We start from the raw sequence: 17,135 nt of genomic DNA, 5'->3' as shown, positions 1-17,135 counted from the left end.
TGGTATGTTGACATGGAGATGCCAGGGCCAGTTTACCTCCGAAAGCCCCTGCCCAGCTCCGGAGGACACTGGGCATAGAGCCAGCAGCCTCCTCATCTCTGATCAAACATTAACTTCCCACCGCCCGCCCACCTCTACCCCAACCAGCACACTATCTGACTTAGCAAGATAATAAAAGGAACATTAATCTTCAAGCTGCAGTAACCTTCACCAATGTCTCTCTGCCTCTAGATCTTTCTCTGCCTAGATCAAATCCAAAGACAAGCCGACAGAAGAGGCAGGTGTGTCAAAGGTCACCCAGCCTGGTCACTGCGAGCAGGTGCCAAGCCCATCCTTCTGCAGGGCCCCCCCAGCTCCTCCTGCTAACCCTCCTCAGATGCTCTGTCAAATTCTTCTCTGGCCACCTCTAGGCTGCCAGGCAGAGCTAAAGCTTTCCAAAGCCAAACACCTGTCACTAAACCCTGATCACTGAGAGAACATTCTGCACAGGAGGCCGAAGACTCCTTCTGTGGCTCTGTGAGCTTCCCCTGAACCAGCCCAAGGCCAGGCCCAAGGAGCTGCCAACTGACAGGCTCCCCAAGGGTGGTGAGAGTGGCCAGCCAGCCCTCCAGCCCTGACCTTGACATCAGGAGCTCCTGCTCTAGTGAACCAAAAATAGACTGGCCCCCCTGCCATCCCCACCCAGCTGAACCTGGAGAGAGAAGGGCAGGGCCCAGCCAGGCAGGCTCTTCCTTCTCCCAGATCCAGAGGCACCTGGAGGCAGCTCCTGGAAGATCCTCACCTCTGCCTTGAATTCCCCACATGGGCGAGGACACCCCAGAGCCCAGGCTCACTCACTCTCCACGTATCACCCAGGACCTCCCGCTGCCCCCAGCCCCCACAGCTCTCAGGCCAGCGCCTCTCCAAGTTCTGACCCACAGTTGGCCCAGCCCAGCCTACACGGCTACGGTCCTGGAGGAGGCCAGCCACAGGGCCTGTTCAGCGGCCCCAGGGCCACTGGCAGTTGCCTGGCTGCTACCCTAGCCTGTAAGCCCTTCCAAGGAAGTTTCTGACATTTCTCTCATAATCAGAGGTTTTGTAGGCAAGAAATGCAGGGGGAGTGAGGAGCAGCAGGGAGCAGGGTTCTCCCCAGGGGCAGGAGTGCACTGGGTGGCTTCCAGGGCTATGGCCGGTTCCATGTGATCAGGGAACCCAAGCCCCCAGCCCAGCCCCTTCCTTCCCAAAGTCTCTTTGCAGGTCCTCAGAGCCAAACGGGTCCCCCTGAGCAGCCACTGGGCTTCAGAGGTTAAGAAAAAATAAAAATAAAACACCTTCCAACAAACAGGGGCTGTGTTAGGGTCTCCCTGTCCCCTCTGGCCCAGTTCTGGGCCCGGAGACCCAGCTCTCGAGCACCTAGGGAGCCATTCCTAGGTTCCCCATCCCTTCCTGGTCCCCTTCCTCTGATGCTGTGGGCTGCAGCCCCCTCCCCAGGCCCCCTCTTCTCCCCAGGGCCTGGAGCTGGGGTGGCATGGAGGATGGCAACAGTGGCTCAGCTTCCTCATCTGTAACTGGAGACAGTAACAGCCCTCATCCCCCTCACAGAGCTTCTGAGAGGGCAAAAGAGATATAAAAGCTGCTTTTAAAGTATGCTTCTGGAAGAACAGAAACCATGTTCCCTTGCCCCTGCCAAGGGTGCAGAACTTCTCTTGGACCTACAGGGTATCTGTCTTGCTGCCTCAGAGAGCATCAGAGGAGCGCTGGCTGCTTAGAAGAACAGCACATGTGCAGTGTGCGTCTGCAGAAAATCAGGCAACAAAGCTGATGCCACCACGTGCCACCTTAGCGAGGGGACAAGACAGTAAAGTCAGCCTTGTATGCAGCCCCTGTCAACCCCCAGACCTATAAGACTGAAGCACAAATGAAAAATACAGAAGAGTAGAGGGAACACACAGGACAGAGGAGAAAGATCTAACATATGTATAACTGGTTCCCAGAAGGAGAGGAGAGAGAGAACAGGGCAAAAACAATACTTGAAGAAACAACCAGAATGTTCCAAAACTGATGAAAGACATCAAGCCACAAATTCAAGAAGCTCTGCAATCCCAAGCAGGATAAAAACAAAGTAAATCACACCGAGGCATATCACAGTCACACTGCTAAAAACCAAAAGCAAAAAGAAAAATTTTAAAGCAGAGGAGAAAAACACACATTACTTTCAAAGGAGCAGCAATAAAACTAATAGCTACATTTTCAAAAGAAACAATGGAAGTAAGAAGACAACAGAATAATATTGCTAAAGTGTTCAAAGGAGTTAATTTGGAACATGGAATATTATACCCAGCCAAAATACCTTCTAAAACAAAAGTGTAGTAGAGATATTTACACTCAAATAAAAACAGAGAATTAATAATCAACAGACTGCACTATAAAAAAGAGAAAGGTAGTTCTTTAGAGAAAAGGAAAATTATCCCAAAGGTAATTATGAAAAGGAACAGAGAAAGAAATACAAAAAGGGTAAATATGTGGGTAAATCTAAATTCATATGGGCTGTACAAAAAAATTGTATCTTGTGGGGTTTAACGTATCTTAATAATTTAGTATGTAATATAAAACATGTAGAAATAAAATGCATATCCCACATTAACACACACAGACACACACACACAGAGGGATTTAAAGCATCTAAAGTGCTAGCATTATTGGGGAAGTAGTAAAAATAATCACTTCTATTACATTGTAATAAGTCAAGGATGTATGCTGTAATTTCAAGAGAAACCACTAAAAAAAAAAGTTGAATAATAACACAGAAACTAATAAAGAGAAAACACGTATAATATAATGTCTTTGATTAATTCAAAAGAAGGCAAGACATGTGGCGAGAGGGAAGGGGGGATGGGGAAGGCAGGGATGGGGATTGAGAGGTACAAACTACTATGTATAAAATAAATAAGCTACAAAGATATACAGTACAACATAGGGAATATAGCCAACATTTTATAATAGCTACAAATGGAATATAAACTTAAAAAATTGTGAATCACTATGTTGTACACCTAAAACTTACATAATATTGTACATCAACTATACCTCAATAAAAAATAAAATTATTTTAAAAAAGAAGGGAACATTAACAGACAAGTCAAACAGTAAACAAAGACTAAGACAGTAAATATAAACCCCAATACATCCACAACTCCACTAAATGTAAATGGACTAAATATTCACATTAAAAGACTATGATTATTGGTCTGCAGCTAAATTACAGGGGGGAAACCCCTATATATGTTGCTTACAAAACACATACATTAAATACAAGGACACAAAAAGGTTGCAAGTAAAAGAAAGGAAAAAGAGATACCATGCAAACATTAACCCCCTAAAAGGCTGAAACACAGCTATATTAATATCAGACAATGTAGACTTTCAAAGAGCTAAAGAGAAGTATGGCATAATAATAAAGGAGTCAATCCCCAGGATGATGTAAGAATTCTAAATCTGTAAACAACCAATAAAATAGCTCAAAACATTAAAGCATAAGTTGACAGAACTAAGAGGTAGGTAAGTGATCATGGGATCATAGCATATGACTTTAAAAAGTCTCTCTTGATAGCTTGTAGAATAAAGATACCCTCAAAAAACATTAAAAGATCTGATCAATATAAGTAACAAACCAGACTAGGTAGATCGGACAGATAAACCGCACCCAACAATGCCAGAATTCTTTTCAGATACACAAGGAACATTTACCAAAATATTCCCATTGGAGTCAATGGCAAGACCTCTATTTCACAGAAACAAAAATCAAGGCAGGACCCAATGTCATAGGAAGCAGGATTGGAATTAGAACCCAAATATTATGATGACCTAAATCCCAGTTGTGATACCAACTCCAATCTCTGACCCTATCTTTCATTTCATTCCTCAACAAAATCTAATATCCACAGATCACCATGCCAATAGCATCACAGCCATAATACTCCACAGCCGAATTGGACCTAGGATTCCTGCCTCATCTCAGCATCAAAATGAACCACCCAAACTGGAAAGCCCCTGCCTTCTACCTCCATGTGGCTGAACACCCACTGCTGCTTCCCAAACAGAACCTTACCTCCCTGATATCTAGAGCAATCCCTTGCCTTCATACCCCCCTGGTAAAAATTTCCTATAGTCTGTTTATCTACACTTTAAAACATCTCACCCTCATGAGGAGAAGAGGCTAGAAGTATTTTCTACGAAAAGAAAGTAGAGCAGTGTTACTTCAAATTGTTTAGACAATGACTCACCAGTAAGCCTTATATTTCACAATGCAATGAAGAACATATATAAATAGTATGTTTATATCTCTGAAACAAAAATACTTTTGCAATGTGTGCAGTCCTTTCTAATATTATCCTTTTCTACTCAATTCCATTATACTTAACTTATTTTTTAAATGCTGGTCCTGACCCACTAAATTGATTTCACATGCACTAGAGGGACATAACCCACAGGGTGAAATCCTCTGGTGGGGCAGAAGGCCCAAAATTCACCTCTGAGGCCAGAACAGCACATTCTTTCCAGACCTGGCTCCTCTTTGCTTCCATCCTGCCACCTCCAATCCTGAAACATTAACTGCCAACTGCTTGGGCAACATCGTGGGCAGCTCTGCATCACAGCTGTGAGCAGATCCCCAACACGCACACACACCGAAGAATGAGTCCCGACGTCAGGCGGCTGTCAGCAAGGGCTCAAGAGGCTCCTGATGGTGAAAAGCCCCTACAAAGACCAAGGCTTCTTCCTGCCCCAACCCTGCTCCCTCTGGACCGCTGAGGGGAGCCCTACACCCTGGTTTTAATGAGGCTGACTTTAATGAACCTACACACTTTCCTACGTAACTGCTTCTATTTGGGTCTGCTTTCCTTAACCCTCCACCCAAAAGGGCCTGACTTTTGCCTGCTTCACTAGGACTTCCATCAAATTTTAACTGGCCATCACGACCTTCATCCGGACACTTTTCCCAAACAGGTCCTCCACTACCCTGCAAAGACTCCCAACAGAGGACTATACTCATTCTAAAATACATCAGTCAAACTAAGCCTTCCGGAGACAGGGCTTCATGGTGAGGCCTAGTGTGGAGTGGGGGGAGGAGGGTTATAGGATACAGAGAAAAACCACAGAGTAAGATGAGGATAGTTCCTGCCCTCAAACTCATGGGGGAGAGAACAGAACCTCCCAATACTTTAATAATAAATGTTACCCAACTAATAGCCACTGAGCAAAGCAGGGAATGCACCAAGTCTCCAGGGAGTCTAAGGACCACCCGGGGCCACCAGAGCAGTGCCTCTCAAACCCATTCTGGTAGTGACACCCAGGAAGTTGTGATGTTCTGTGAGGAGCTGTTTGTTAAGCTAACCCATTAAAGTGGAATGAAGCAATAATTTTGCACTAAAACTCAGATGACACTTTATAATGCTAGATTCTTGAAAAGCTAAGTAGCAACAGATGCCAAATTTTAGGATTATGGAAGAAAACCTCAGGGTTGAGAAAATCCTATCCAATTAACTTAGTTTGCTCTGCACATTTCCTAAGACAGCCAGTCATCATTCAGTGTTAAAACCCACACATCGGGCCAGCTCCCAGAGTACCAGGTTCTCAGGGAGCACAGAGCCAGTCCTGAACAAGGAGTAAGATGGGGTTTCCAAAAGAGAAGAGGCAGCAGGGGAGAATGGCGTGCCTGATGTACAGAATATAGGCAGGGAGCCATATATATCAGCAAAGCAAAGCAAAAGGCATGTAGGTAATGGCTCAGACACATGACAGCAGGCCTTCGTGACTACTTGGCACTGGCATCAGCATGAACCAATCAGCGCTCTGCTGTATACAGCCTCGCAGGTAAGCATTGCCCAAGGTGAGTATGTCAGTCAAGTTGTCAAAGCTGTTCCTCTCATTAATTGCATCGTCTGGAACTTTAGAGAAATGTGCTCCCAGTCACTCCATCTTCAAGTGTAACCATCACAAAGGATGACAGTTTCAACAGGAACATCTTGGTCAGTGAATATGCACCAGATATGGCTACATTAAGTCATAAAAGCAAAAAAAAAGCTGATCCTCCAACTCAGACAAAGAGAACACATGTGCATTGGACACAATGGCTACCCAAACCCCCAAAGAAAAGGACAAACGAAACTCCACCATGCATTAAAATGGACTTTAAACAGCAGCAGCTCAGGGCCACAGCACCTCCTAATCATCCCACTGATGTCAGTAGTCTCTGGGAATCCAGCAAATGGGACCCAAAATAGCCTGTGCCAGGGGCAAAAACCACTCTGTCCAGGAGCCAAACAGCCCAGCGAGGAGCTTTTATTCACCACCCCGCCTCCTCCCTGCAGAGGCCTGAGTGAAAAGCTGATGCTGCAAACACTACCCCCTATGTGTGGCTGGAAAAGCAAAGCCACAGCTCACAAGGGAGCATCAGCCATGCACCAACCCCCAGGGCAAGCTGAGGCAGATCGGTGGCTGGATCATCCATTCGTGGAAAACATTCAGGAGCTACCACCCTTCCCTGGACATCGCTGAGTCCCCACTCTCCCCCACCTCACACAGGCCCCACAGTGGCCACAGCTCTCCTTGCCAGGACTAGCGGGGCAGGCAGGCACCATGGCATCTTACCTCCAAAGTTGGCCAGCCGACCAATCCGAGTAACAGGCACCTTCCGCTCCCGAGCCCGCTCACTGAGCTAGAGAGACACAAGAAAGAAACCTCAAGGAATCAGTGAAGGGGGACAGGACCAACCTTCAGAGGTTCGTGCTGCCCCCTACATCTCCTCTCCATCCCTAAAGGCAGCAGCCCCACCTGGCATCACACTCCACCCAGAAGATGCCTCTGTGTGCCTGAAATTCCAGGCCACAGCATCTGGGGAATGTCCAGGAGGGGGCCTGACACCAGCACCACTGTGGGAACTGCCCCAGGCCCACTCTGGGGGCCTCATGCACGCACCATCTGTTTGTGGGGCTTGCCCTCGGGACGAGCCTTGGCCTGCCGGGCCTTCTCAATGTCCTCAGCCGTGAGGCCCCCCATGGGGGACTGGTCTTGGTGGAAGAACCTTCTCTGAAGGCCCATGGCAGAGAATGAGTCTCTGGGGTCTGCAAAGAGCCTCCCATTCGCCCTGCCCAGATGGGAGGCGGCCTGGCCTGGGAGCCCGCCTTCCCTAAAGGGTCCACTGACAACATAGGCAGGAGCAGGGCCGTCATTGCTGGCAGGATCCCAGTGCGGAGATGACTGATCAGGGGAGGAGGCCACAGAGAAATCCTCGGAGGTGCCCTCGGCCCTCGACCCTGCGAAGTGAAACTCTGCTTGCAAGTCGTCGAAGCTGCTGAAGGGAGGCTCTTCATGCTTCTCTTGACCCTGCAGGAAACAAAAGCCACCATGAGAGAAGCCAGAAGCCAGCCAGGAGCTCCTCCCTGTGTGCATCCCCTCTGCCAGGCCAGCACACCGGCACCATTCCACCCTCTGAACCCCCGGAGGGTCACACCACACTACCCACAAGGCGTGTGGCCAATTCCAGAGCCAAGCAGCAGCCCGGGAGCCCAGATTCCAGTCCTGTTCCTGCCAGGGCTCTGCCTATGGTCCCGGGCAAGCCAGGCACACAGAGTCCATGAGCACCTGCTGGGTGCCCAGCCAAGACAAGGCGAACCACCCCCCTCCCGGCAGCAAGTTCCTCACCTGTCTAAGGAGAGGCTTCCAGGGCTTTGGGGAGGGCGAACCAGGGAAAAAACAGGGAAAGCTTTGAGAAATAAAAGCACAACCAAAGACCAGCAGGGGCAAGAGAGCACACAGTAGGGCCTCTCCAGGCCAGTGCCCTACTGCAGGTGTGTCTTCTGCCAGTCAGACTTGAGTGTCCCCTCACGGGCTCTCACCAGAGGGCTTGTCACAACCAGGATGAGGTATGGCTGTTCTGGAAGCTAGGGGTATATAGCAGGCAAGGAGGGGACACACCGCATTTTTCCTGTAACAGTCGCCAAGACCTGAGCTTCGGGCCCAGTTTCTTTCTACCTTTGAACCCCGAGTGACCTTGAGTGAGTTCCTGACCCATCTCTGCCACCTCCTCATCTGAAAATAGGGCTCCCACAGTCACAGAGGTCTGCGGGGTCACAGACAGGGCCAGGAAAACAGGGCCGAGAAGGCTATAATTAGAACAGCACCAACTCCTGGACGGAGGTCAGTGGACTGGATTTCTTGCTTCCACTGAAATGGACTGGATGCATGGAGTGCTGCCCACACGTTCTGCAAAAACAGCAGTAGACCCCAAAGTTTCACTCTCAGCTTTGTAAGATACCGTGGGGTCTAAGGAAACAGGACTTGCCCTCCAGAAGGAAGGAGACAGGCTCTTACTTTCATTTCATAAGCAGGAAACTGAGGCTGAGAGAGCTGAAGTCACCTGGTAAAGGCCCACCGAGCAGCCAGTGGCAGAGCAGGGATCCCAAGCCAAGGCTTGCCCCGCTGGCCGCTGAGAGGCTGCCTGACAGCACCTCCCTCAGAGCAGAAATGTATTTGGAATCAACAGGCACCTCTCAAGATGGCCTCCCTAGAATGAGGGGGTCAAAGGCAAGGTCCTGAGAGCCACGGAAGGGGCCCCTCCTGCCCCGTGACCCCCAAGCTGGCCCTGCACGACCATGACCTATTTACATGGCTGCCAAGGGGCCTCAGCGCCTCCATGGGACCAGACTCACTAAGCGTCTGCTGAATGAGAAGTGAACAAACCCCTTGTGGAGCCAGAGGGAGAGAAATTTCTGCAGTATCTGGCCTCTGCCCCCTGGAGAGAGGGGAGGGACCGGCATCTAAGTGTCTGGGGAGAGAATGGGCACACACCGGGAGGCCAGCACCCCGGCTCAGCACCTTCTTCATGGTGGAGGACCAGCACTCCCTCCTTCCTCTCCCAAGGACCAGGGCCAAGACTGTCCAAGGGGAGCAGAGGGGCGAAGGGGGAGGCAGGAGGCCCTCTTGCCTCTCAGGAAGGCCAGCCCGGGTCTAGCTGCAGCCTCACCCCTGGGCGGCCCAAGTGAGCTGGGCAACCTGCCTCCCTGGGCGCTCTACAGGCAAAGCACCCGACGCAAGGTGATGGCTCCTCACTAGCAAACACACTGAATGAGGCGGCTAGGACACAGCCCGGCCTCAGCAGAGGAGGGGCAGCGGAGGGAGTCTTAGCCTGAGAAGAGGACACAGATTTCTGGTCCAGCCTCTCAATGAACACGGGCCTCGCATCCAACTGCTCAGTCTCAGTTTCCCTCTCTGAGCAAGGAGGGTGAGCATCCGGGCCTGCGCCCCTCCCGGAACAGCAGTGAGGCTCACAAGAGATCACGCATGTGAAGGCCTCTGTGAGTTGAAGGCTTTTGTGTAGAGTGAGACAGACACAGTGTCACCACTGGACCGTCAGAAAGCAGGAGGGGAGGGACTAGGAATCCTAAATCTGAGGCTGACAGAGGCCAGCAGGCTGTGAAGGCCCCACAGCCCGAAGGAGCCTGAGCATCCTTTGTTCAGAAGGTCAGAACAGAAATGGAAGGAGCGAGGCCGCAGGACACCCTCGAGCACAGCTACCAACATACATGTGCCCAGGCGCACGTGTGCACACATGCCCCCCCCATCCCTTCAGTGAGGATTAGGGGCTACGCAGGGTGATGCCGTGGTGGATGGCGCCCTGTTGACAACCACTGCTCCAGTACCTGTTCTTGCTTAAACCCTTCCCCTGAGACAGTAAAACATTGAGGCGCTCTGCACCTGGCACAAGATGGCACGAGGGATAAGAGGGAAGGGGGAGGTGAGGCTGCCGCCCTGTAAAGGAGGGGAGGCCCTCCCTGGCACAGCCTGGCACAGCTCAGTGTACACAGGGGAAGAGCCTTGGAAGCCCAGGGAGGGCCCACCGACACGTGACACACAGGATCCTATGACAGCTCCATGCTGAGCTGTGACCTCCAGTGACACGTGCCTGTCCTGCCCACCTACACACCAGGCGACTTCATCACTTCTTTACAATCTGACCCATCAAGAAAACACTAACATAAATGAGATGAGTAGGGAGAAGGTGCTTTGTCTTATAAAGAACTTGCCTGCTTCAGTGAAGGAAGCATGGCAAGGATCTGTTCAGCTACCTCCCATAAGAACACAGGCGATCGCTACTTTTTGCTTTGTGATTTTTTTAATTTCCAAAATTTGAAAGCCCTCTCTTCAGTGCCTTCAGGACAGGCCCAGGAAGTGAACGCAGGCCAGGCAGAGGGAGCAGAGCGGGTCACCGGAGGGACCCCAGCAGGACGGGGCCTGTCGTTGCCCTAGGCTCTGCGCCCCATGACACGCAACAGCAGGTGTGTGGTGAGGGCTGGTGAATTACTGTCTGACAGCAGAAGGGCAGGGCTTTGTGTTCTTGGGCTCCTTCCCAGATCTGTGAAGCTTCCTTTAATTAAAACTCAAGTCGCAAGGTGACAGCCTCCCCGTCACACCAGGAAGGACAGCAGGTTTACACCAGCCAGTGGCTCTCTGGCTCTGGCCACAAGGAGACTGGCCATGCTGGCTGTGTCCAGATTCACCCCCTGGTCTCACCAAGACCTCCAAGTCCAGCCCTCCTCCCACTGGCACCCCTCCCGCTGCCGCCCGGCCTCCTTACCTGCACCTGCCCCCAGACCACGCCAATCTGCTCTGCGGCCGTGGACTGCAGGGCCCTGGCTGCCACGAGGAGCTCCCCGCCGAGGCCCCAGTGCTGCAGGTGGGTCTCCACGGCCGCCTGAGTCAGCTTGACCAGGCCTTTGACCACCATGATGGCATCCCCCAACATGGCAGCCATGCTTCAGGGCTGGAAAAGAGTGGGCCAAGTCAGGGCGGGGCTCCATACCTCAAAAGGGTGACACTCACATAGACCAAACTCTGAGCAGAAGGCCACTGGCTGGTTTTCTCTCTGATCTCCCATTCTGATCCAGGATGATTGAGAGAAAAGAGAGAGGGGAAGGGCCCCGGGCTCAGGGTAGATTCCAGGTGATTCCTCACCCGCAGGGCGAGCCTGTGGAGTCCGGGCTGTGTGCCAGGCATTTCCTCACCCGGGCCTCACGGCCACCCCAGGCACACACAAGTAAAGTGATCTGCCCAAAATCTTTCAGCCTCCAAGTGGCAGAACCAGGACTTGTGTACTGATTTAGTCCAGCGCTCTTCCCTCTGGACCAAAACCGTAGGTTGGGGAGGCAGCATCTGCTCCAAAGCAGGGCCCAGGGGCCCCAATCCCAACTCCTCAGGGCTGCCTGTCCCTGCCCCCAGCCCCTCGTGTTCTCCCCAGTGAGGCCCCTGACAGACACCCATCAACCCTCCCCACCCTCGGGCCCAACTTCTCCCCAAGCCAGTGTTTTCAAACTGCAGTCGAGACCACAGGGCAATGCACTGGGGAAATCCCAACCAGCATTAAAAACACCACCAACACGATGTAGAACAGACTGGGGAGCAGGGGGCACACTGTGGGTAGGACCGGCAGGTGAAACCTGTTTCCCTCTGTGTGCCCACGCGCTGCTCTTTCCACTGGTCACAGCCTAAAACGTGTTTCTTTATGACAGTGTCAAAGACTCTGAAAGCCAGTGTACTGTATACAGCAGTGCCTCACGGGTGGGGTGTGTGCTGGCAATCTCCCAAGCATTTCTCAAGGCCTCCCAGGGGCTGTGTGCTGGGAGGGTAAGATAAGGGCACTGAAGGAAAATCACTAAAAGGAAAGAGCAGGAGACCCCAGAGTGGGGAGGGAGCACCCTGGCCAGGGCAGTGAGGAGCTGAGATCTGCCAGGAGTCTCAGCAGTAACAGGAGCAGGTATGGAAGGCACTGCAGGCAGAAGACCTGCACGAACAAACCTGTGAACAAACACGTGAGGCTGAGAACGGCCAGACAAACCCTGCATGCAGGGCTGGGCCAGCAGAAGGGAAGCGATGATCACAGAGACACCTTGTAGATTCTCATCACACTAATTAACAGAAGCACAGACAGGCAGGTCAGGTAAGAGCATTGACAAGGATCTCAACCACAACTCGAGGGACTTCCGAAGATGTTAGGCTCGCTCCCGCCTGCCCGTCTCGGGGGAGCAGCCCAGTCAGTGCAGAGATTCCTGCAGGGATCTGCTCTGCTCCTGAGCATGGGACATAGCTACTTTTACTTAAAAGGAGAGCTGTAGTGACACCAGAGAAACCCACAGATAAGCAGGGGCCTGAAAAATTAAAATGATCCACCATAACCTGCCCTGTCTTTCATCTTCAAAGGAGAGCAGCAACCAGGCACTGGGCTGGGGTGCTTCCTACACTTCACCTCCTTTTAATCTTTATAAATGACCCAACGACAAGGGTATTATTGTCCCCATTTCACAAAGGAGAAAACCAAAGTCAGAGAGGTTAAGTACCTGGCTGAGGCCATTTAGCTCCTGAACGGTGGCCCTGGGGTCTGATCTTGGCCCTCCTCTGCGTTGTGCCCAGCACAACACGATGCTTCCCCAAACGCCTGGCCCACTGACTCCCAGGCACCCCCACAGGGACAGGGCACACTGATCAGACACAAATGGACCGCCTGACCACTAATCAAAGCCAAGGAGATTTTTGGAAGGTGACTGTACCCTTGAAAGAGATCGGGGGGGGGGCTACCCCTGTCCATCACTTGGTGCTATTTCACACCCGGGCTCCATTCTGGGCTCCTGCTCTTTAAGGCAATAAACAAGTGTGAGCTCCACAGACCAAACGTCTAGGACTGGGAAGAGATCACGTAATCAGAGATCAAACACAGCTCTCAACAGTTCCCCTGCCCCCTGGCCCTCCCCCTGACACACACACATTTACTGATGAGGGAGGAGGTTTCCAAAAGAGACATCAGAGACACGCAATGGCAGAGGCCAGGGCCCCAGCCATCTGTTGAGAAGGACCCTTGCTGATGGCCCCAGGACCATCCACCATACCCCACTGCCCCAGGGGTCCCCCAAAACAGAACTTCCCCTTGCTCACCTCTAAATCCAATCCAGATAACCAAGGAAGGAGTTTCCCATTGGCCACAAGCCTCAAAATTCCAAAATTTCACCTTGTCTGCTAACTAGTATCAAATCTTCCATAGAACTTCCTAAGACCTATTTAATTCAGACTTTATCTTCAGGTTTAAAACTAATTCTGCCTAAATTTCTCATCCAAGTTATCACGACCACAAACTAAAGTCTCACTAGAGCAAAGCTGTTAAGTGATTTTTTGGCCAGTTTCCCCTGCCCTAGCTCCCGTTACAGTGATGGGAGCTCAATATGAGACCCGTTTCTGGTCCTGCACGCTGCAGATGCAGGTCCAGAACCCACCAGAGTCCAGTCCTGACTTTCCTGGTTTCTAAGTATGTCAGCACTAAGCATAGTTCTGTGATGGACCAGGATTACACCTACTTTATGATGATGATTTTTTTTTAATTCAGAAGAGGAAAAAATGTTAAATAAACTGACCAAATTTTTTTTAATCCTGCATTTGAGAAGTATGAGTAATAATAATCTCCCTTTCAGTATTTTCCTAACTGTATTTTCCTATCTTTTTCAGTTCACATACCCTACTTTCAAAATGGCAAACAAACAAGTCATCTTTAAACAGTACACATTAAAAAGTTAATTAGTTACGCCTTTCTTCCTGCCTGAAAGGTTGCATCCTCATACTGGAGAACCTCCTGTGGGTGTCAACCCCACCTGGACAGTGGGCACCATCGGGGAGGAGGATGACCAGTCAGCTCCCTGGGAAGGTGGGCCCATCTACGTAGAAATGACATCACAGAAATCCGCCTCCCTACCTCCGTGGGGCAATGCCTCCTCTTCTCATAAGAGATGCTGTTCATATCATGAGTCTGCCACCGTGAGCAGATTCATGTGTGGATGCATATTTCAAAACTGTAGCCTGGGCCAGCCCCCTTGAAGATTACATATCTAATGTGCAGGGGCCACTGTCCCCAAACCTCCACACATGCTGCTTTGCTGGGTTTTGTGAGTTTTTTGTTTGTTTTTTGTTTTTTGCTTTTTTTTTTTTTTTTTTGCAAAGGAGTGTCTATCCTCAAGGGGCAGGAAGGGAAACAAATGCAAAAGGAAGTATCTTCCCAGAACTTTTTTCACCTTCTGATTTTCAAAAACTGGCTCTTATAAACCCTGCTTCTAATGCAACAGAATCCCAACATGACTCAGAATTCAGCTATCCCAAATTTTGGTGTAAACTCCCTCCAGGAATGTACAAGAACCAGGCACTCAGCTACACCAAGAGGCATTTTCATCATGATCTTAAGTAAACAGAATCAAAAGTTCCCAAAATACATTTAATCACAAGTTAAAACTCTTATCCTCACCACAATTTTGTCTATAAGTATTAGAGCCCTCACCCCACCCCACTTCACCCTCAGGTACTGGAATGGGTTTTCGGGACCTCACCAAGGAGCAATACCAGAATGGAGGGCACATCCAGGCTCTTCCCCACCTGGCAGCACGTGCCCCAGAAGGCTTGGGCCGCCTGCTCTGCTCTGAGTGTGCACCGATGAGTACAGCGGAGGGGGTGGAGGACGGACACTCACACCTGGGAGTGCCCACTAGACACCAGCACCAAAATAAAGTCATTCGCTGAACACACGTTCACTGATGTCTCCTCCCAGTGCTCTTGGCTGTTCTGTGCAGGTCCTGGGATGAACTTGCCCTTGGCCCCGGAGCACACACAGATGCAGGGGCGTGCAGGCACATCTATAATGGGCAGACACCAGGGAGACGGCCGGAGGCCAACTGAGGCTGACACACGAGGATCAGGTGCAGGGGAGACAGCTGAGCAGTGGCGACGACTGGGAGCCTGGACAGCTCAGCTGCAGGCGCTGACACTAGGGTGTCACTCTCCTCGTCACCCTCCCCAGCAGGAGGGAGCTTTGGGTGGCTCAGCAGGCCCCTTTTCTGGTCCTAGCCTGCTAAAGTGCTATAAAGGAAGTAAATAAAGGCACAGTCCAGAGAAAGAACTGAAATAAATGTAGTTCACCACTCCCTGGGGACAGAGACTGAGAAAGAAGCACAACCAGTGTCCCCTGAGATGGGGGTCCTCAAGCTCTGAGAGAAAATTTTTCTGCTGAACCCTCACTCTGACCTTCCCAAGAGCCTTCAGAGATATTATCTCATTCACGGTGAAACATAGACTCAGAGATTGCATTAGCTGGAAAGTATCTGGGGTGTGGGGACCTTCAAATCTAGTCTCCAAAACGAAAAAACAAAAAACCCACTAGCTGGTCATGTACAATAAGATATATCAGCAGGAAAATGAGTTGTGCTCTTTTTAAAAAGGTAACAGGCAATCCTGAAAGGCATGAAACAAGCAAAGGGATCACACTTTTCCATCAGGACTCACTTGAGGGAATTTACTTGGGGGAAGGGTTCCCATATGCACCCCAAGTCCCCCCTCCACAGCCAGAACTCGTCTCTTCTCATGAGGTGACAATAAGCCAGGGACGGGGTGTGAATTTATTAAGCCATTGTTCAATCCCTTTGTTAAGTATAAAGTGTGGCAAGACAGGCAGCTCTCACCCAAAGGCATGGTGTCTGTATCTCTAAAAGCTAGCACACCCTCCCTCTGGTCCCTTCTCACCTTGAGCTGCCCCGGAAGCCGTGGCTGGTGCAAGGACCCAACGGCAAGCTGCACAGAAAGCCCTTTGTCTTGGGGAGTGTGTGTGAAGCTCACTGAAAAGCCTCCTCCAGAGCCGTCTGCTTGCCTGCACGTCACCCGATGGCCCATAGGCGTCAGGCTCAGCATCTCTAACACTGACCTCACTACCCCCACCCTGCCCTCCCCAGGCTCCCCGTCCTGAGGAATCCTGAGGAATTGAGCACATCTCACTTCTCTCCACCTTCCCCCACCTCCCCTAGTGCACCTGGGTGCCCACCTGGGCAGCTGCAGCAGCCCCTAACGGGCCTCCCTGCCCCCATCTGCTCCCTGCACCATTGCCAAAGCAATCACTTTCAAAGGAAAACCTACCACCACTCCTGGGCTTCCTGCCCTCTCTGAGGTTCCTAAGAGGCTGAAAGACCCTCCGCAACCTAGCCCTGCTCTGCTCCCCATCCTCATCTTCCCACACTCTCCACTGTGCTCCAGTCAGGCCAGCCCAATTCTCTCGCAGGCCTCTGAGAAGGAACATACATCTTTCTTCCTCATCGGATCTCAGCTCAAATAGCACCTCTTCTAGGATGCCCTCCCCTACGTGTCTCATTCCAAAAGCCCATCCATGCCCCCACCCCATGGCACCCTGTTCTTACCCACGGTAACAGTGACCACCCTCTAAATCTGCCCATGTAACTATCTTTGCCCCACACTGGGCTGTCAGCCACAGGAGGGCACAGACCACATCTGTCATCCTCTCTCTGTATCTCCAGCAACTAGCACCATGCCTGACACAGAGCAGACAGAAATGAACTCAGTTGGTCCCTCCAAGGTTGGAGAAAGCCTGCCATTTCTGGAACTGGCTCACACCTGCCTGCAGCTTTTAATCTACACGTGGAATCAAACGCCTTTTAGGAGCCTGGTCTGAGGCAGGGTTCTCACGCTTTACTGGGCATCAGAACCACCCAAAGACTTGCCTAAACACAGACTGCTGGGCTCCACCTGTACTTTCTGATTCTATAGGTCTGAGATGGGGCCTAAAAACCTACATTTCTAACAAATTCCTACCTGCTGCTACTGCTGGTCCGGGGAACTTACTTCGAGAACACTGTTCTGGAGGAAGAAGGAAAAAGGAATAGAGGTGGCCTATGCCCAAGGCCAGGCAGGAGGTCTAAGCAGAGATCCTTCCCTAAAAGTCCCTCCCTGCTACCCCCTCCACCAAAGTCTGGCTTTGCCCTTAAGTGGAAACCTTCCACCCGCCCCTTCCTTTCCCATTACTCACTCCCTCAAGTAGCTGAAAAAGTACATCAGAAATGAATGGGCTTAAAGACAATGACCCACAGAGTCAGTCACTAAGGGAATCTCAAGACTGTCACTTTAGCCCTCCTCAGAAAGGACCATTTAATGATCTCTGGGAGGCCCCAGGGTGAGGGCTCACAAGTGGCCCTCTGCCCCTTCCCAGCCAAGAACAATCTTTTTTCCTTTGGGCATGAACATTCTCAGTATCTAGCCTCTGTGAGCACTGGAAAGTTCCTTTACGTGCTTGA

The 17,135-nt window shown here is 51.0% G+C and overlaps 1 protein-coding gene across 1 annotated transcript in view; it reads right to left on the bottom strand.

The window, feature by feature from the left end:
- Window positions 1-17,135, bottom strand: part of COQ8A (coenzyme Q8A) — a 38,310-nt gene that overhangs the window by 9,597 nt on the left and 11,578 nt on the right. The window contains exons 2-4 of the mRNA XM_074351710.1: window positions 10,613-10,798; window positions 6,955-7,362; window positions 6,628-6,694 (exon numbers count right to left, since the gene is read on the bottom strand). Of these exons, the coding sequence (XP_074207811.1) occupies window positions 6,628-6,694; window positions 6,955-7,362; window positions 10,613-10,789 (652 nt within the window). The 5' untranslated portion in view covers window positions 10,790-10,798. The remainder of the gene's footprint in view (window positions 1-6,627; window positions 6,695-6,954; window positions 7,363-10,612; window positions 10,799-17,135) is intronic.

Source organism: Camelus bactrianus, chromosome 23, assembly GCF_048773025.1.
Source record: "Camelus bactrianus isolate YW-2024 breed Bactrian camel chromosome 23, ASM4877302v1, whole genome shotgun sequence".
In the NCBI taxonomy this organism is placed as follows: Eukaryota; Metazoa; Chordata; class Mammalia; order Artiodactyla; family Camelidae; genus Camelus; species Camelus bactrianus.
Note: the sequence above shows the minus strand (reverse complement) of the source record. Positions and strands in the feature narration are given on the sequence as shown.